Here is a 21,319-nt window from a genome sequence, read left to right as displayed (position 1 = left end):
GATCTCAATTTTAATGAAAGTTAACTCTACGTTGACTTTATAACTTATTTTTTATGTTCTCTCGGGAAGGTTTTGAACGAAACAAGACACATTAAATGGAAGAAAAATTCAGGATTTCATCGAATCTTATGTGAAAGAAGAGAAATAAATAATTTCCAAAATACTGGAATACTGATAAGTGATTTAATACTTGGTATTTCCACCCCTTGCGTTAATTACAGCTCGGCAACGACGGTTCATACTCAAAATAAGTGATCTTAAAATGTTCTGATCTAATCCTTCCCAGATTTCTCTGAGTTGGATTCCTAAGTCATTAAGAGTAGCTGGATGATTTTCTGAACCTCTCAGCCTTCTATTGAGGTTGTCCCAAACCTGCTCAATCGGATTGAGATCTGGACTTCTTGCTGGCCATTCCATTCGAGAGACTTCAAGCTCTTCAAGGTACTCCTGAACGATGCGCGCACGATGGGGTCTGGCATTATCGTCCATAAAAATGAAATTTTCACCAATGTATGGGGCAAATGGCACTACATGCTCTTCAAGAATGTTTCTTATATACCTATCAGCATTCATGGCTCCATTATCGACAACCACTAGGTCTGTACGAGCAGTCAAAGATATTCCACCCCATACCATAATCGATCCTCCCCCGAAACCAGTAGTATTCAGGAAATTGCACTGAGCATATCTTTCATGTGGACGTCTGTATACAAGGGAACGTCGATCACAATGGTAGAGGCAGAATCTAGACTCATCTGCGAAGAGAACTCTTCCCCAATCAGCCTCTTCCCAATGGATATGCTCTCTCGCAAAAATCCAAACGCGCCCTTCGATGGGCTGGGGTAAGAGCTGGGCCTCTTGCCGCGACACGATGCCTTAAACCATAATCTCTGAGGCAATTTTCTATTGTCTGAGTGCTAATTTGCACCCCATGAGTTTGCTCAAGCTGATTTTGAAGAATGCGAGCGGTTGCAAACCGTTGTCTCAACGAAGAAACTCTCAAGTAACGTTCTTGAATGGCAGTTGTTACCCGTGGTCTAACCTGTCCTGGTCTTCGGACATTCATACCTGTTTCCCTGAATCGCTGCAACATTCTGGACACACTTGTATGGGAAACTCCAAACCTTTCTGCAATTCTTGTGTATGTCCACCCTTCTTCTCGCAAAACTACCGCTTGGGCACATTCCTCTTGGGTCAAATTGCGTGTTTCGCGTTGCATAGCGATCGAGTGTAGAAAATCAAACGAAAGAAAAACTATTGTTCACTAGAATTGATCGAGAATACATTCAAAATCTGATAATCTCATCTTTTTTTATTCCTGCTGGGAAAAAACATCTGTATTGAAGAAAAACGTTGAAGGTGGATAACATATGCATGCATAATTCTGATAAAAATAATCATCATTGAGAACACCTTCAGTTGTAGAACGAATTTGAGATTTCCATAATGTGCGTTGATTTTTTTGCGCAGTGTATTTCGATAACGCTTCATATAAATGTCACTACGAAACTTACCGCAGTGTATATTCCGCAGGCTAGACTGCCCTGCCTGACAGACCTCCAACAGCAGCAGGAGTGCATTATCGCCATTTTCGATTCGGTCTCTTTCCAATGTTCAAACTGCTTCCGATACTCTTAGCATTTCATCCGGCACTAGTATCGACGGAGTTTCCCTGTTGTTAATTGTTGAGATGCCGGAACACTTAAATCTTCCAGAATGTCTTCATTAAGAAGGGTGGGGAGGAGGGGTGACGAAGGCTCTATCCTTTGAATTCGTCCCCCGACGTCCTGTAATGGAATCAGTGATGGTGAAATGAATTTCTGGAGGAAATGCTTAGAATTTCGTACAGGGGTTTATCATTCCTACTTTTGATATTTGAATTTGAACGATTTTGCAATTCGAACGTCTTTCAAATTCGTGGCTTTCACTTCGAACTTTTTGGTTCTCGTTTCTTATACTATTGGCATTACAAGGAAATCTGTTTATATTATTAGGTATAAAGTGACTTTCCACTCGTGCCACAAAATAGTAATTTACGTAACAAGTCCGGAAAATAGATTTTATTTGGACGAATAGACCAAATTGGAAGTCTGTGATTCCAAAAAACCATTTTCGGGCGTGTTGCCTACAATATTTTTCCGGCAACCGTATAGAATAAAAAATCAATGAGACGACACATTTCTTTTATATACATTTTAATTCTCATTTAAATTAAACAGAACAGAAAATACGACATATCAGCAGAAACATTTTTATTCTTATTTATATTAATATTTATATTAAAATTCGAGCAATTACTTATATTGAAAGGATTCAATTTGTTTGAAATGCCTGGTATATTAAAATTCTTTTTGTTGAAGCCAGAACAAGACGGCAAAGTTTCCGTTTCACATCGATTGTTTTCTTCTGATGATTTTTGAATGGACTTGGCAATTTTAATTTTGTTTTCAATTGAATTATCCTTCAGCCACATTAGTAGACTTCCAGCCGCCGTGTCTCTTCAAATTTGTGATGTTTCCACCATTGTCAGCAAATAATGTCGCCGAAGTTCGACGAATGCTATGGCCTGTGTAATTTTTAGGATTGGGTAAATGTAAATATTCTGCGATTTTCATTCCGAGACTACACAAAGTGTAGATACCAACAGGCTGAATCGAGCATTTTTTTTTTTTGTAATTCAAAAATAATCTGTTATGTGGAGTATGGGATGGTCGCAAAGATAAATATTTCCTATACAACAACAGGTTTTCTTGCCCAATTACTACGAAAGTTCTCTCAATATGTGTTTTGGAATCAGGTCTTTTCACAAGCAACATGTCTTCCTTTTCGTTTATTACATCAATTGACATTTTTGTCAATTCTTCTCTTCTACACGCGCTGGCTAACCCAAAAATTGTTGCTACCTAAAAATTAAATTGATACTTTTATATCCTACAATCGTAATATTTTGTTAAAATAACCTTCAGCATTAGATATGTTTCATTATCAGCTTCTCTGATGAATTTGCTTATCTGCTCACTGCTGAAGACTTCCGATTTTTTGGCTTTGTAGCCAACATTCTTCCTTTTGAGAAATGCGAGAACTTTAGGGAATGAGGCTATATTTACATTCTTCTTCACTAAAATCGTACTCTTCAACATGGAGTACATGCTCCACAGAGTGGAGAATTTGACTGTTTCCGATTTATGCGCCAAATAAGCCAAAATTACATCCTTTGTTATGGTTTTGTAGTGCTTCTATCCATCCATTCCGTGAACAAATCATAAACCTTTTCGTACCTTCATTTTGATTTTTCGGGTAATAATGTTGATGTAGCAGTGGCTGCTATATTGGAAATTTCCCAAGGCACATTTTCATTGCCACTATCGCTGCTGATTTCCATCTTTTATTGCAATTGCGATAAAAAAACATGCAAATTGTTGACATTCAATTTCATATGAACTGTCAGCCATTTTCTCGGTTGCTATGGTAATGATCAACTGCATTTATTAAAAATATACCTACCAAGATTTTCATATTCACAATGACACAAACGACGTGATTCTTTTCCGGCCTAGTCCGGGAAGTACGTACTTTCCGGACTAGTCCGGGAAATGCTACTTTCTCAGAGAAAAAGCGTCCGGGAAGTGAGCACTTCCTGGACGGTTGCCGAAAAAGGTTTTTTGTCGCTCAAGGTGACAAGAAATTTTACAACTCAACCATATAATTATAGGTAAATTTAATTATTAGTGTAATCACACAAGTAATTAAATTTTCGCGATGAGTCTATTGATATATTTCATAACTGAGTTGCTTGTAAACACCACTCGTCATGGGGACTCAAGGTGTTTTTTTCAAGCAACTCAGTTGAGTTTGAGGTGGAACAGTCACATACAGAAATCTGAAAATACCGAACTTAACAGGCAAACCAGAATCAAGTGTCGAGTGGATTATCGTAAGTAATTGCACAAGTGCATCAAAATTACCGAAGGTGGAGGAAATTATCCGATCATTTTGATACACGAGTGTAATTCGGGGGGAATTCTTAACTTATTATCAATAACTATCCCGTAACTGAAAAAAAAGGAACAGATAACAGAAGCAGAAATACGTTTATTTCAATATTTTTCGATTACTTATTATGAGAGTATACGTTAAAATATAATGAAAATATTTAAGGTTGAACTTAATCAAAAGTTGCAGGAACTGCAGTGAAATACACAATTTAAATACGTATTCTGGTTAGACAATGCAGCTATCGATGTATTAACGGCAGAAGTGGATGTTTGAGAATGCTGTGCCTGTGGTAGGTCATTGCTACGCATTTTTTTTACTATTTCTTCATGGTGATCTTCATCCATTTGAAGATATGGCCTTATTGATGTCGAATTTGAATGACCCGTGATTTTTATAAGTTGCTGCTCGCCCACTCCTGTTTTTGCGAGATTGGAGACGGCCGCAGCTTGTAACGAATGGTAAGTTAGCTTGATATTCTCTGTATTCAAACCAGAAGCTTTGGCTTGTTGAACAGTCCATTTGCTTCCTGTATTGCGTCCAGCAGGAATATCTTTATAACATTTTCTGTGCAACTTCCGAGCGGGATTTATAGTGAGAAAGAGTCGTTCTGTTTTTGGTACAGTCGTATTGGACACAAATCAGGATTGACTCTATTGACTATAAGCCATTTCAATGGAGCGCAAGGTTTTTTCCCTCCTTGCGTCGTCTTAGTTAACACAGGATCGCAAATAATTCTTCCTGTTTTTTCACCTACGTTATTGTATCCTTCTTTAAAGTAAGAAATTGAGCACTTGTGGCCTTCTCCACCACGCCAAGCTAATTAAAAAGCCAAAATAAAAAATAACTTTTTCTGCAAACCATCCGGGGTGTTTTCATCACAACCACGAACCATATTTTGGAATTCTTCGTACTACAGAAATACTGCACTTTCCTTTCTCTTCTGTGGATCTGTTTGAAGTTGTTTCCTCTTGGCATTTTTCGCATCTCTGGCTGCTTCGAACTCGATATCAGTAAAAGGCTTAAAATTGATGTTGTATTCAGTGAAATATTTTTCCATCAGTAATTTAGCGGTTACGTTCCAAATCGTTTTAACCGTAAATTCTTTGTATTAATCACCATTTTGCTTACGCATATTGAATGCCCAGTCTGTTAATATGTTTGCTAGAACTTCAATTTGGGTTTTTTCATCCAAAATATAATTTTCCTCAGCACAGAAGCTCATAAACTGACGCCACACGTATTTTCTGCTTTGTTTCGTGTTATTTGGCTCATTTTCCAAAACTTTTTCTCCAATAGCTTGTAATGAAGCACGACCAAAACGAGACATTTTTAATAATGTTTTCGATATTACTTGTCAAACTGCTGTAGAATAGAATTGCTATAGATTCGATCTGCTCGACCCCTAATGTCGTCTAACCATCTCCGTTGCGGTCTTCCAACACTGCGTTTTGTTTGTCTTGGTCGCCAGTGTGTTAACTTATTCGTCGACCTGTTAGGATCTTGACGAGCCACGTGTTCCACCCATTGAAGTGGAGTGGATGAAGAATGGCTGAGGAAGACGAAGAAGATTCAAACTGCGTAACTGAGCACCTATGAACAGAACAATTATCGCAGGGCTATTTCGCTTCCTACAATGCAATTATCGCTGTAATTTTCGATAATTGCATTCCATATAAATAGAATTTTTGACAGGAGAGAAATATTCGATATTTAGAACTTGACTAGAGCTTATTATGCAATCTGCCGATTCATTGTGAACGAGATTGAGGTGCTTGGAAACACCCTGAGCCCGTATGACGAATGGTATTCTCTCCAAGCAACTCACTTGGGTTTTACTGTCATAACATATTTGAAAACATCGAATTTGTCAAACCATCACAGTCAACTGGATTATCGATGTTTCGAACTTGACTAGAGCCCCTCATGCACATTCAACAAGATCGTGAAATAGTCCCTCTGTTAAGTATTTTTCCTACACCTGCTATGAAAAGTAGCGTATTCTTCATAACTTATTCAATTGCAAAACTATGTATTGCTCATACTGTGGAAAAATATTATTTCTCACGGCACTTTGTCCGCACCTCGCTTGGTACACCAATGAAATTGGGCTTTTGAGTCGTATCTATGGAAACCGAGATGGAAACGCACATAGCACATACTGTCAACGAAGACCATTACTTGAATGATTGAAATTTGTGCAGTTGTAGGAAAAGTATAGTGTGCAACATGTGGAGAATAGTTATTTATAATACAAGTGCAGAAGGCATTGATATTCTTCCACGAGTTCAAAATTCAAACACGAGCCACGAAGTGGCGAGTTTTGGAATGAATGAGTGGTAGAATGAGCCTTCTGTACGAGTATTATACATTATTTTCTCTAATTCATTGCATTTTCATTGAAATTAATGAAATATTTCCATAAATATATTTTAGTGATATTTGCATTGAAAAATGTTGGTTGGCAGAACTGATTTCTTTAAGGCAAATTGATGAATTGACAGATAAAGCTGTGGAGAAAAGTTCAGAGTACCAACATAGAATAATAAAATATAACCATGAAAACTGTGCGTTTCTGATATATTCTCGCACGATTTTGTTCTACAAGATGTGGAAGAATGAACGGGATAACCACAGAATTAGAGAAAGTCCTTTTCTCGCTCGTGTGTTTGCGGCACTCGCCTTTTAGGCTCGTGCCACAAACTTCCACGCTCGAGAGAAAAGTTGGACTTTCCCCACTTGTTGCACAATATACTATTGTCGTCGGCAGAATACTTTATCAACGCCTTTGGCTTAACAACCGATGAACAATTCTAGTTTCTTGATAAAAGACACGGAATGTAATCAATGGAACTGGTTTCTACAAAAATTGCTTGTGAAAGTAAACTTCAATGTTGCTTTTAATGAAGTTTTTCTACCTTTGCGAAATAAACACTCGGTAAAATTACCAACAAGTTTTGGTTTATTCATCATAAATGAATTTCAACAAGGATCAATTCAATTAACGCCTTCATCTCGTCAGTCAATGAGGTTAAGCAGAATTCACAACAAACTCAAAACTACCTTCGACCTACTATCACTATCGTCAACCCTCTGAGCCTTTTTAGCTTGAACAAATAACCCACCCTCTTCATTAAGCCCGTATATCAAGCGAGTGGTACAATTGCTTTGTTCCCTATGAAGTTCTATCAGCGGGTCTCTGTCTTGCCTCCTATTTTCTGTAACGAAATACCGCCATTTTATGAATAATTAAGCCGCCACGCTAACAGAGTGATAGAGCGAGATCCAGAATAATGAATTTAAGTGGCTCAGGTGCAGGTTCAGTTTTTTGGCGGTTGAATATTTTACGAATTCGCTTGTTTGGAGCTCTGGACAGAGTTTACTTGGGATGTATCGCGGAATTGAAAAAAGGAGTAGCTTTATATTGAACTGAAATCAATAAAACACACAGGAAATATGGTATAGAAATTTCGGAGGCCATACTAAGCCACCCTGAAGGGTTTAGGAGAAAATGGGTTCAATGCGATTCTTGTAAAGACGCGAGTTCATTTGATTTCGGCTTATCGAGAAACATATTTGGCATTTATTGCATACCGAAAGGGATTTGAGTTTCTTAGCTGGAAAATAATCAAGATTTTATTGTTTGATTGTAGACCTTGATTAGCTCTTTTTTTAAAGAGGATTTTATTCACCAAAATTCAACCCCAATACCATCTAGGGTAAGTTAAAGTTCATTGGAAAGGAGGGTCGGCTAGAATTTTTTATTGTTTCAGGGTTTCTTACTACTCCTCCTTAGCTGTATTTTCCATTTGTACCAGAGAAATTATATAAGTACTGGTTTATATATCATCTGTAAAGTCGTCGGTCGTCTTTTTAGGTCTTTTTAAGTAAAAATAAGACTATGACTTTTTTCTGAATTTTTTATTAATTTGACTGTCAGTTCACCCCGCCGCCTCTCTACCTATCGAGAGTGGACACATAGCTGGCGACATAGAATGTGGCGACATAACATTCTTTCCCCCTGAATATCAAATATTTTCAGGAATAGAGGAAATAAATAAAAATATTCAAGCTTATACTACTCAATCATGAAATAAAAGGAACTGAACATATTGTATATGTCATAAGTACTCTAGAGGAATTGGAAAGTAGACATCCATAGGTCGAGTGTTCAAATCCGGCTCGAAGGACCAAAATGTAAAGTGGTCGGTCGTCTTTTTAGGTCTTTTTAAGTAAAAATAAGACTATGACTTCTTTCTGAATTTTTTATCAATTCGACTGTTAGTTCACTCTGTCGCCTCTCTACCTATCGAGAGTCGACAAGAGCTGGCGACATAGAATCTGGCGACATAATAGCATTCATGGTATAGGTACCTACTGATAAATACACAATTTCTGCTCATCATCTATTATTTTCGTGAAGAAGTGGAATGGAACTTAAAGGTTTTGTGTTGATTACCGTCGTTTGAATCGGGTAACGGAAAGGGATGCTTATCCTCTTCTAAGCATAAAAATAGCTCTAAGGAGAAAAATTAGCTTCAATTTTTCCATACCTGAAACCTTAAAAATTGAAAGTTTCCACATCGGAATTTCAAACCATCATCGTATCAATTGATTTGATAAACGCGGAATGGACTTAAAAACGTCAGTAACAGATTCAGTTTCTTCGAATTTTTTCACTCTACCAATTATAGACTCAGATGGACGATTATGTCGGTCATAATTTGCCCATAATGGTCGAATTGTATTTACTAAAGAATCTTATTCTTGTAGTAAGTTTTCACAATTTTCACAAGTTCAACAGTAGATAAGCGATTCATATTGTTAAATGATTGATATTCAACTGAACATTTGACGTTTCGGATGACAGTTGTGTTTGACATATGTCATGGAAACAGGGGTGAGAAATGCGAACCACAATATGGATAACAACCCAGTATCATGAGGTAAAAGTTCACTAGCAAAATAATATCGTAATGTTGAACATAAAAAGGGCACAAGTGCGTAATCAAGGGGGATATAAGGGGGATATATCCCCTCTCAGGAGGGAGATCCATTATAAGTCACAACCTTATTATAAGTGCGCAAACTTTTTTGGAAAACTTCCTCAGAATAGGGCAAATGAATGCTTGTTTTTTGCGTTTGAATACAGCAGCTGACATTTCTACAGGTGAAAATCAATCTCAAGAAGGACATCAAAAACGAATAACCAAATTCCGTACAAAAAGTCCGCAGGAGAAAAATTCCTCATTCCAAAATTCCTATCGGCATTTATTCTGCTTCCAACGAACACTCCAGTGAAAGTGTGAGGCCATTCTCTCTTCGAATAGACACCATCTAAAATTGGAAAGCTTTCAAACGTCAGCGTTCCAACATTGATGGGGGCGGCTTTAGTTGGAACACAATAATAATTTTTCATGTAATAGCAGAGCGGAAGAATCGAACATTTGTGGGTAATATAGAGAGTGAAATGGAAGAAAGTGAAAGGGGAGAATGAATTGGTAATATGGAATGATGCCAGATGCTTCATGTCGAATAGAATTACATAGTTTCACAAGTTATCTGGTTTTATAAGGGGGTTAGGATTTCCGGATTGTATTTTCACGCTTTGTCATTCATTTGAAAGAAATTCGTCGTATATTCATTAGAAAAATAGAGCTCATAATGTAAAATTAAATTATTGATTCTCGATTAAAACACCGTATTTATTTGAATGAACAACTAGAGGAGCCAGCAGACGTTGAAGTGCCATGAAGAGCATGAAATCATTACTAATTCAAATCCAATGTACTGTTGGTTCACCCTGTAGGGTGACCTAGTGCTTCAACACGTGTTGTTGTCCTGGAAAACCATTAAGATTTATTTTTCAAAGCTATTAAACTTTTTTACTGTTTAGTTTCCCTGCAGATACTTTCATATACCCAACTCCAAGCGTATATTTCATTCAAGGCAATAAATAAATCATAAAAATAAATCTCGGAAAATTTTTCTACCTTGAATCTCATCGAAAACTAACTTCTTCTCGAACGAACATATATTATAGTTTATCGAGAGAAAATATATGTCTGATACTCTGATAACAAATGTGAGATGAAAGTGCTGTACAACAAACAGTCAATATTCGAAAGATTGAGTACCAAAGGGTTGAACACGACTATTTTTATGGCATATGATTAAGACTTACTTCGAACGAACTGTCTGAATTAGAAAACGTAATGGAAATCAATTTTTCTCTTTTTATATAGAAAAACGTGATCATTCAAATTATGCCATATGATTATTTATTGGACATATAGGATGAAACGTCTAGAATAAAAAAGCTTCAATGAAGATTAACTCAAAAACGTTGTGCTGACTTAATTTCGTTGAAGGATCCAATTATAAGTGCTGTTTTATTGTGGAACAGTTCACTGATTAGATTTTGTATTGCCAATTTTGAGAATATTAGTTAAGCTTCGTCAAGTCAACTGTAGGTAGCGCTGTTAACAAATTATGACAGATTCTTGCTATTTCAAATATTTCAATTCATTCTAGTAAACGTCTTGCCAATATTTCATTGCAGATTTACCAAATGGAGATGTCTTTTCACTGTTTTCTTCTTGAAAGGAAATACAAATATTCGTAAGATGATCATTCCTAGCACTTTTCTTTGGACACGATGCACTTTAAATTATACAAAGATTAATATAGAAACAACTAGTTCATCAAATGCACTTTATCTCTGTTTTATTAGATAAGAGCTTCACATGAAAAAAAATTTGAAAACCTTTTGTGCTATCGTATTCTTCCTATAATTAGTGGATTTTATATTTTCTTTCGCCACAGTGACATTCTGCACATGTTTGAAATATATACGTTTATTATACACAGGAAACTGATCCTTGGACTTCATCTGTTGACTGGATACTTGATACAACAATTAAACGGAAAAAAGATCGAAATGACAAGTATGACATTGCGGCGTGGCTACGAAATAAAACTAATATTCAATGTAACAACACAATGTTATAAATTATAAATCATACCTGAAAATTAAAGAAACAACATTCAACGTTAATTATTCATCTAATCTTCAAAACCAATTATTTCTACAATTTAAATTTTAGATTTTATTCCTGTCAATTTAACATCTAATGTGATTTGATCGCATACTTATAAAACAACAGTCCTTACATCTTCAAAACCAATTGACACAGACGTTGATGTACTTTCAACTTTTATTGGATCGTATTGTTATGTATTTCAATGAATATTAATAGAAATAAACACTGTAACTTTTTATGTTATATATTGAAATATGTACAAACTATTGACTTTTAAAAAACATCTATTTTAGTAGTCTTGACAACAAGTACTTATACATAGACCTTCTAGATTATTAATACTAAAACAGGGGGTTCACTGATTCTATGTCTTTTATCACAGATGGCATAGGTACTCGTAGAGTTGTTAACTGTACATAAATATAAATATATAACACGCCCTTTTCTTGAACAAATACGGAAATATAAAATTAACATCACAAGTAATAATATGAAACACAATTAACTAAAGAATAATAAAGGAATACAGAACTCCTATACAATATATTACTAAAGAAACTACAGTCATTTTCAGAAAATGTAAACCGTCTTGGTTTTCTTATTTCTCTCCCAAATCTAGTGCGGGGTGGACTATTACTATTTTCTGCTTTATGAGCAGGACTGTGAATTGCATTAGACGATGCAGGCAGAATCAAATTTTCATCAGATAAATTAGGTTTGATATGCGGCTTGAAAATATGTTCCCTATTTGTACGATACTCTACACCCTCGGGTGTTTTGACCATGTATGATCTTGGAAAAGGACATATGTTTACAACTGTGGCTGGAAACCAAGGAGATGAAGGATTCTTTTTATAATAGACATCATCTCCTATATTCAGATTGGTTAAGTTCTTAGAACATCTATCATGATACTTTTTCATCTCTTCCCCTTTGTACATACAACGATGTGATAAGTATGTTTGAAAAACACTGCAAACCAAAGAAGAACCTCACGATAGAAAGGCACATTTTCCTAAGCAGGTCACAAGGAGATGAAGGATTCTTTTTATAATAGACATCATCTCCTATATTCAGATTGGTTAAGTTCTTAGAACATCTATCATGATACTTTTTCACGTATCTGAGAACATGTTCTCCATTTTAACACCGAAATCTCATTTTTAAAACCCTAATGCAGCGTTCTACGTAATTTCTTGCTCGACATAGTGCTTGATTCCTTGATTGTATTTTGCTTCTGGGCTTCCTAGTTAAGGCTGATTGAAAGATGTCATCTACCGTGGTTGTTCAGCATATCCAGAATCATGATTCTGGATATGGCTTCTACTAATTTTGGTGGATACAGAGAAAATTCGGAATCGGACATTTTCAAACTTTATAGTACTCAAAATAACTAGATATACCAAAGGAAATATGTTTCTTTTCCGATATTCTTCTCGAATATTGTTTATTTTTTATGGCTCTGAAGATGTGATCAACATCAGATTGTCATTCTACTTCCAAATTTTCAAGTCATGTTATAACAGGTGTTGGATTTCCAATAAGGATTATCCGTTGTCCAAACTCTGGGATACTTTGTGAATTGAAAAGCGCTCATGACTTCTCTCCTATTCTCATTTCCTCAAGATCGCAGCTGTAGCATCCGGGACAAGCTGCTCTTATCCGAGACCCGAGATAACGAATAGTGATTCGATCGAAATCGAAGTCCAATTTCAACATTCTCGGAAATTATCGGGACGGTGATTTTTCCATCGATACCGGTTTTTCACGTTGGCAACACTTGTAGCTCGCAATCAATTACGATCATTCCCATTTTACCCTCGAACTGGGGCGAATGGGATGATATCTCATCCTTTAAATTGATTCCAGTAATGAAATACTTGGAAGTTTTGAAAGGGGTTGTGAATTGTCCTTCATTGGTTTTCTACTCCGGATAAAAATTCATGTATATCTAGAATGTATTTAGTATTTACTGGGTTAGTATAACTTTCCTAACTAGATAACATACGTCTCATTAAAATTGTAAAGGGTAGGAAATGAGAAATTCTCTGCCGATGTGTTTCATCATGCTTCCTCATATCCTTCTCTAGATTGGTTATACTGAAATTCCCATGGAAATTTCAATGCTTCAACTCGATTGGTATATTGAAATGTCCGGAATATTTACATCTGCGCATGAATAGTATATCTAAAAGAGCTGAATTTTTCATAGAAACACTTGCTAGTCTCGCTGCCCGATTCGAAGATCGATCCATTTTTTATCAACATCGGACTAGTATAGGGTTTTCCAATAAGTGGTTCCATTTTGATATGAAAAAGAGTATATTTTGGGAGAAATCAATGAATATTCACTTCATTGTAGAGAAAAAACGATATCAGCCAAGCTGCAGCACCATATCCTTTCAATGAAATTTTTCAAGACCATTTCACATATTTTCGTTGTATGTCCTCGATAACTTCAAGAATTCCAACTTTGAGGTCTTATATTGCATTGGTATAGACCCAATCTTTCACGTGACCCTAAGGTAAAAAATCTAAAGGTGTTGAATCACAAGATCTATGGGCCAATTTGATCTTCGCGAAATAACTAGGCCTGGAAATTTTTCTTGCAAAATTGTCTTGTCGAAAATAAACGTCGTCCACATCAATATCTTTCAATTCCGGTCATGAAAAGATCATTAATACCCAAGATCGACGAGGAATCGATAAACTTGGGTTTTCGTCAACGCTACGGGCTACAGCAGCGATATTCTCAGTTGTTCTTGAGCGACGCAACTGGTTTCGTTTCTACACATCACTAACTTGTCCTAACAGCTGAAAATTTTCACCTTCCGGGAAAAGATGACGTAGTTTTCACTTTCTTAATGTGGAAAGATGAAATTGACAAGATAACAGGAGGCTTTACAAAATGGAATAGGCTAAAAATAGTTTTTGAATACATAGCTATTTTCAAATATGAAAAAAGGAAGAAGGCATAAAAGTGACTAAGTGTATTGGAATTAGTCTCTGGTATTCCCAAGCTTCCAAAAGATGTTCAACAAGATACAGAATTTATTTACCTTCGTGTGTTAAATGCTAAATTTCTGATTTATGAAGCATCGCTAAATTAATGATTTTCTTAATAGGAAGACTTCCATTCCTCGAACGTATGTATATTATTCAGCTGCTGAAATTGTTCTCTGATATCAGGAAACAGGAGTTTAAAATAAATAACAAACATAATTAAACTCGAAATAGAATACCTTTTGCTGCTACTTGTGTGTAATTTCAATAAACATTGTTCGTTTATATTGTAATACATCCAATGTGGATATAACAACATTGTGAGTTGGCAAAGGAGAATTGAATTCATTTTGTATGCAATTGTATATTGTTTCGAAGGGCACTATCGCATATCGTATAATGATGTATGAGTTTAATTGATGATAATTAATTTCTGACTAGTTCAACAAGGGTTGGAATATGTTTTCCATTGATTTTTCTAATTTGAATCTGATGTATATTTGTTCATCACTATATTAATTGAAAATCCGAACCTTGATTGAAATAATCATCATTTAGCACCGAAAATTTTTGTAATTTTTCTGAAAACACGACTGTGGTTGGTGCTGCGATAATCAAAGACTATTTGAATTTTTTTATAAAAAACTGGGATCATATGTGATGATATTAAATTTTGTGAAAATAAAAGTCTTTAGTTAGGAAAAAAAAATTGTAGGTATGGCACTACATTTAAGACAGCTATTGCTAAAATGTCTAATCCTAAGCATCGTTTAAATTAAAATGTGGCTCTTTTTTACATCGGACAGTACACGTAGAAAAAAAACTTAAGGGATTTAAATATGAATAAAAATGAAAAATTCGATAAAATTACCTGGAATACCGATTGTAAGTATGGCATGACAAGTAAGAGCACCTTGGCTTTCAGGAAGATGATATTTTTCTTTGAAATGTGAATGGCACACAAAATAATGACAATAAATTTATTCTCTACTTAATTCTTGCCAATTTTTCGGTTGGATAATTTAGAGCCAGTTATCGAAAATATCCAAATTTCTCTCAGGGAAACGATGTCTTACACTTGTCTCATCGGTACATCCAGGTACACAACATTTCTTTATTTTCGGCATTCTGATAAAATTAAATATGCATTATTTATTATATTGAAACTTGTTTGATTGAAGCACTTACCTTGAAATTTGGAAGTATATTTTTTTCTTGGAATTAATTTATACGACGTATGGCAATCGTACTTACTTCAACGAACAACGTCTTGTTTCAGCTTCTAGTTTGAAATGCAAATGACAGCAAACCAAACGTAAACAAATGACTAACAGCGCCCACAGCGGTGCCAATCAACCGGTTCCTGAACTAAAACTTAATTTCGAGTGGGGGAAGGCGAGTGTTCTATCTATATTATCTGTGATCTGTGAAATATATTATTTTCTTAAGAATATTCATTTTTTTGTTGTTGTTGCAATTGATGCTTCCACGTACTTCGTCTTGTCCTTTGTATTTGCTTCGAACTTTGAAAACATGACCTCTTAGTCATGGTTTCCAAGTAACAAGTAACCAACGTTTTTTCACAATATTGTGCCTCTAACCTTAAAATCGCAATTCCTGACGTTTCGAAGAAATGACTGCATCTTGAGTTTAGGAAACCGCAAAAACGTGGTAAGTCTACCTCTTATCTCCAAGAATATCGGTTGCTCGGATACAAATTAATTAATAAATTTAATGTACTCCAATATCTCGCTGAAAGTCAAACATATCCCGAGCCGAAGGTAATCCATAAAATTAGACGGAGCGATGCTTCAATCTTCAACTCTATGAATTCTCCCCATCGACTTATATCGGTATCAAGAAAATTATGTTGTCGGGGACGCATGGAAGATTTTCCAGGTCGTGTCTTGCTCTCCGGCTGAACCTCGCAAGGAAAATTACAAGGAAAGGTATTAGGAACTTTGTCCCGTCGGATATTAAGAAACTCCCAAGGCTTGTTCCCTTGGGGGTTTGAAATGTTAGCGTGATGTTCACTCCGTCCTCTCATTTTATTGAGATGAACCTGTTTCTGCCTTTTTTTGAGGTCTTTCTGCTTGGGATATGCCTCATCGTCGTCTTCGTTTTCAGGAACATGTAACATCATAAAATGTGTTTTCTAATTTTGACATATAAAGTGACAATTTTGGAAAGTAATTGAGGTTATGAAACATCTTACTTTTTGTTGCATAATAGTACATAGACGTACTACTTTGCTTCTGCCGTTTACTTTCTCCCATCTTTCGGACGGCGTACAATTCCCGCGTTGAAAAAACGGGTCATCTTTTGAAGCGATCCAATTTTTTACTTTCTTCATAAGACCGGAAGTGCTGGTCAGCCAGACCGTGTGGCATTAATTAATTGAAACAACTGATAGTGGTGTAGAACTTTTCATTTCAACGACTTCAAGAATGTCATGATCACTTTAGCAACATGGGGTCAAGCAGTGTAATGCTGTAAAATCACTTTACCATGTCTCTCGTTGTATTGCGGCCGTTTGTCTTTAAATGCTCGGCTCAAACGCATCAATTGCGTTCGATAACGATCGCCTATGATTATTTCAGTCGGTTTTAACAACTCGTAATAGACTACGCCGAGCTGGTCCCACCAAATACTGAGCATGACGGTACTGTGAATATTCGGTTTAGCCGTCGACGTGGAGGCATGGCCGGGATATCGTCATGATTTTCTGCGCTTGGGATTATCGTATTGAACCCATTTTTCGTCTCCAGTCACGATGCGATGCAGAAATCTCTTTCGTCTTCGCCTTTCATGCATCTGTTCAGAAGCAAATAAACCCGTTCAACATCTCTCGGTTTCAACTCGTACGGCATCCAATTTTCTTGTTTCTGAATCATTCCCATGACTTTCAGGCATTTTGAATTGGCTTGTTGCGTCACTCTCAAAGATCTTGCCAATTCTTGTTTCGTTTGACACGAGTCTTGATCAAGTAATGCTTTCAATTCTGCATCTTCGAAAACCTTCTCTCTTCCACTGTCAAAATCACCGTTCTTGAATCGTTGAAACCACTGTCGGCACGTTCTTTCACTAATAGCGGCCTCACCATAGGTATTTAAGAGCTTGGATTTTACTTCTTGGCTTCGGGTTCTAAATAATCAAGAATCTCAACAATTAAAACTTGAGCAGATGCAATCGTGTACTCGTAAGTTCTAAGCAATCAGAAATGGGCAATGAGCAACAGGCAAGGTCTTGTTAGCTTTCTCGCATACCAAAGCAATAAAATATCAGTTGTATACAAAATATCGTCGTTTGATGGGGACAAAGTTTAATATTGTGGCAGTACAAGCGAAAAAATTAAAAACTAAGATTCATTATTTCACTAACTTTGTTACTGTGGAACCGGACTAAATTGTTAAATTGTAATCATAATGCACAGTACTTCAAGAACACCCAATTCCTTCGCCAATTTGATCCAATTGAATTTTGAAGCCTGGGAATCCCAATTTTTAAAGTTGAAATTGAGAAAATCAACAGCATCTGCTACAATTTTACTGAAAGTTTGAATTGTTACAGACACTTTCAATTTTACCTTGAACCACTACAAATGCATCCACCTTATTTTAGTTGCAGCGTGAAGACTCTCAATTTCTCGAACATCAGGTATTGCATTTATATACAGAACTCGTCTTCAGCCAAAATTAGAGTTATGTCTCTTTTGTGATGTTTTTTTCTTACGAATATTTTCAATTACATCAGTGCTTTGAAGGGATACCATATCATCAATTTTCTTACACCAAAATTTATTTTTCATTCGAAAATTAAAAATAATAAAATACTACAAAATCGAAAAATATATCTTGCGGAGCAGCGCTTGAGAAACACTGGTGTAGTGGATCTGCGTAGCGAGAAAAGCTAAACGTTCGGCTGGCCTGCAAATGAAAACCAAATATCCGGAGGAAACAGGCGATCACGCGTATATTCCGGATGTTTTGTCACTTTTACCCCCGAATTTTTTTATCACTGATGTAACTTTTACCATCAACAATTACTCCAGTCCTGATGGCCAAATAATATAACATGTCCAATTTCCTTCCATTTCGTTTGCACGTTTCCTCTACATTAAAGCAAACACAGAAGCGATGTACCCTTCCCATCTCTGTGTTTTTCCTCTGTTTTTATCGTTTCGCAAATATTATGACGATCTGGCCTGTTCGTTTAGGAGGCACGTACAGGCTTTTATTATTTTTTCTTCTGTTCTAGAATGATGTTGATGGTTGTGAATAGGGTTCATTTTATTTGATGTTTATCGTATTCGTCTGTTGCTTCTTTGTGTTTCATCGCTTTATACGGGAAAATGCTACAAAACCTCGGATTAGTTATCAAGTGCAGATGTTGATGTATCTATAAAGGACGCATGTAGGTGTTTCTGATACGGTTATTACGTTGGTGTTCGTATTCCAGTGAACAGTGACGACTCGTCAGATTCAATTAATCGAAATGGAGTTATTTGATGATACAAAGTTTTTGATAAATGATATGAGTGGAACCTTCAATTCATTCATGAATAGTGTTTCCAGTTCTGAATTTCGGTGGGTTATGTTATAACAAGCATCTTCTGAAATAAATTTCGTGCAAGAAGCAATTATATACCTACTCAATGATATCGAAATGAAACACCAAGACGACTTAGACGAAGTTTAGCAAAAATGTTTGACTAATCGAAAATTGTAATTGTAATTGAACGAAATTTAAAACTAGTTAAATGAAAGATTAGTGTTTTTTTTAATAATGTGCTACACCACCCCTATTAGTTTGACAATCCCGTACCCTTCTTGGCATGGATTCCACCAGGTGATAGATTTCCTCTCAGGTATCCTGTGTTTCATGCCGGAGAGTTTCTAGTGTTTGTGGAGGATAAGATAATTGATTCAGTCTTGTACCCATCATGTCCCACACATGTTTAATAAGGGAAACGCCAGGGGATCTGAGTGGCCCCGGCAAGATATTGACGTTAGCCTCTTCAATTCGCTCCATTGAATGCCTCGCAATGTGCCTACGGGCATTATCATGTTGAAAAATGTCTTGAAGGATTTTATGAATATGAGGTTCTACCACTTTATTAACATATTGGTAGGCCTTCATATTGCATTGGATGAATACCAACGTAGACCTTCTTCCATAAACAATAGCAAGCACACCAGCAGTGGAGGGCACATGCCGCTCAGCAGAAAACTGCACATTGTGACAAACTCCACGTCTACGTTTGACTAAGATGCCTAGAAACCCAGGTGTGTGCACTGATTGATTTTGTTCAGAACTTTTTGAAAAAAAACCCTGCTACGTTAACTAGAACTTACCAGAGTTCTGTAAAGTTGCGCCCTTCAGAATTGTTCGAATTCCTGCTATGTGTCAGATGAGATGTCGAGTGTCAATAATTATTTTCAAATTTCGAATCTTTGAGCTAATATAAGCACACGCATGACTATTCTTTGGTAGCGGTCGACAAGAGTTATAATTTGATACCGAGTCCAGAATTTCAGATTTATTTAGGTTAACCTCAAACACTCCGTGTTGTTTGTGGTTACAGTTTGCGATAAACGATGTATGCGCCATCTGAAACTTTAGTGATCCCTCAAAATTCAGGAAAGCATACCAGGGTTTCTAAGCATCTTACTTCTGGATCTCATGAGACCGTCGTGTATTGCCAACCAAGGAATAATAAATTGAAAATAAAAAATAAATTAAATTTCGTCCGTTCTTCTTCCTTGGCAGTTGAACGTTGAAAGCTTCTCTCTCAAATTCGATAAAAAAAATTGCTAGCTTTTCTGTCTTGATCCTACATTAATTTCGAAATCTTAAAATCATGAGATTCATTGAAAAAAAAACCTTCTGGGACACCATTTATCATAATCATAAAATAAAAATCATGGAATTGACACGATGATACTGAAAATAATATTGTTTATCAGCAACTCCTTCCACTTATACTTTTGGTGTTATGAATTTTTACAATCATGTTATGATGTTACATTCATTTCCAAATACTATTTTCATTATTTTATTTTATGAGTAGAGAAAAATTCGCATAGAAAGAAAAATATTGTTGTATGAAATTTTCAGTGTTTTGGTTAATTTCAAATTCTCCACTATCCGAAACATTTACTATAAAAATTTATGTGAATGCCCTCTTGACATTTTCATCATCATTAATATTGAAAGTATCCATACAGAATTCCGTAATTTATCAGAAATTTATTCGGAATTTGAGCATTATATGGCATTCATTTTTTCGTATCGTTTCATTATATGATTTAATTTTCAAATACGCTTTGCAATTATCTAATTAGATAAATATATCGCACGAATAATTCGTTTAAAATTTTGCACGAAATAAATAATAAAAATTCTGCAGAATATAACGTATTTCCGATCTCAATTCTTACAGAACAACCACATATTTTTTGTTTCATTGATCAATTTTCTCTAATATCTGAACAATTTCAATGTGAAGTGGATCGAGAATCTTTCACTTCGAAAATACGTAATTTTCCATGATTTCCACACGAAGTTCTGATAGAAAAAAATCTTTTTTCGAATCGCCACATACCTCTTATTCCGATTCTGGAAGATTTTCAAAAACGGTAAGATCCAACCGAATTTCCCACGAAATTTTCCGGAAAACCTCCACCACCCACGCAGCACCTCACGCACCTGTTTTTCCGCGAGAATCCTCGGACGCTCCCGGCGAATTTCCCGATGTATCGCAGCCTCGAGGTGACGCGATCGAGATGTACTGAAAAGCGCTTTCCACGCTTTTCCGACCCAGAGGACGAAGCATGCGCAGCCGCGAGCGGCTGACGGACCGCCCGAGGTATCTTTAATATTCATTAGGACCTGATACGGGGTCTTATTTTCCATTATGGTTCATCAGGCCGGCCGTGTAGAAAAATTTTCCGGCGTATAAATTGAATATCATTAATTGTGTATGCATAAGGTGCCGCCATGGACTTAAACAAAGTGTTTCTCGTAAATTTTTCACGGTTTTAATCGACCTTGTTCGTGGTTGGAAAAAGCTTTTTCCAGGACACAATTTCAGTTTATTAGTCTTGTTGGAAAACCTCTGAACTCTATGGAAAATCGAGGTTTTTTATATGCCCCTTATTTTCAGTATTGCTGTTCAAACGTTGGATTGTAGAATCCAAAGATATCTTTATCATGTCGTCAATTTCAATGTCTGCATTTTTTCAATTTTAAACTGGGAATGGTCTCAAATAATAAACTTC

The 21,319-nt window shown here is 36.1% G+C and overlaps 1 protein-coding gene across 1 annotated transcript in view; it reads right to left on the bottom strand.

The window, feature by feature from the left end:
- The window catches only part of LOC123674095, a 115,676-nt gene extending 94,562 nt beyond the window's left edge, over positions 1 to 21,114 (bottom strand). Inside the window, exons 1-2 of the mRNA XM_045608961.1 lie at positions 20,644 to 21,114; positions 1,515 to 1,787 (exon numbers count right to left, since the gene is read on the bottom strand). Coding sequence (XP_045464917.1) covers positions 1,515 to 1,589 — 75 coding nt within the window. The 5' untranslated portion in view covers positions 1,590 to 1,787; positions 20,644 to 21,114. The remainder of the gene's footprint in view (positions 1 to 1,514; positions 1,788 to 20,643) is intronic.
- Positions 21,115 to 21,319: the final 205 nt, after the last annotated feature.

The sequence above is a fragment of the Harmonia axyridis genome, chromosome 2 (assembly GCF_914767665.1).
Source record: "Harmonia axyridis chromosome 2, icHarAxyr1.1, whole genome shotgun sequence".
In the NCBI taxonomy this organism is placed as follows: Eukaryota; Metazoa; Arthropoda; class Insecta; order Coleoptera; family Coccinellidae; genus Harmonia; species Harmonia axyridis.
This window is presented reverse-complemented; position numbering and strand designations above follow the sequence as displayed.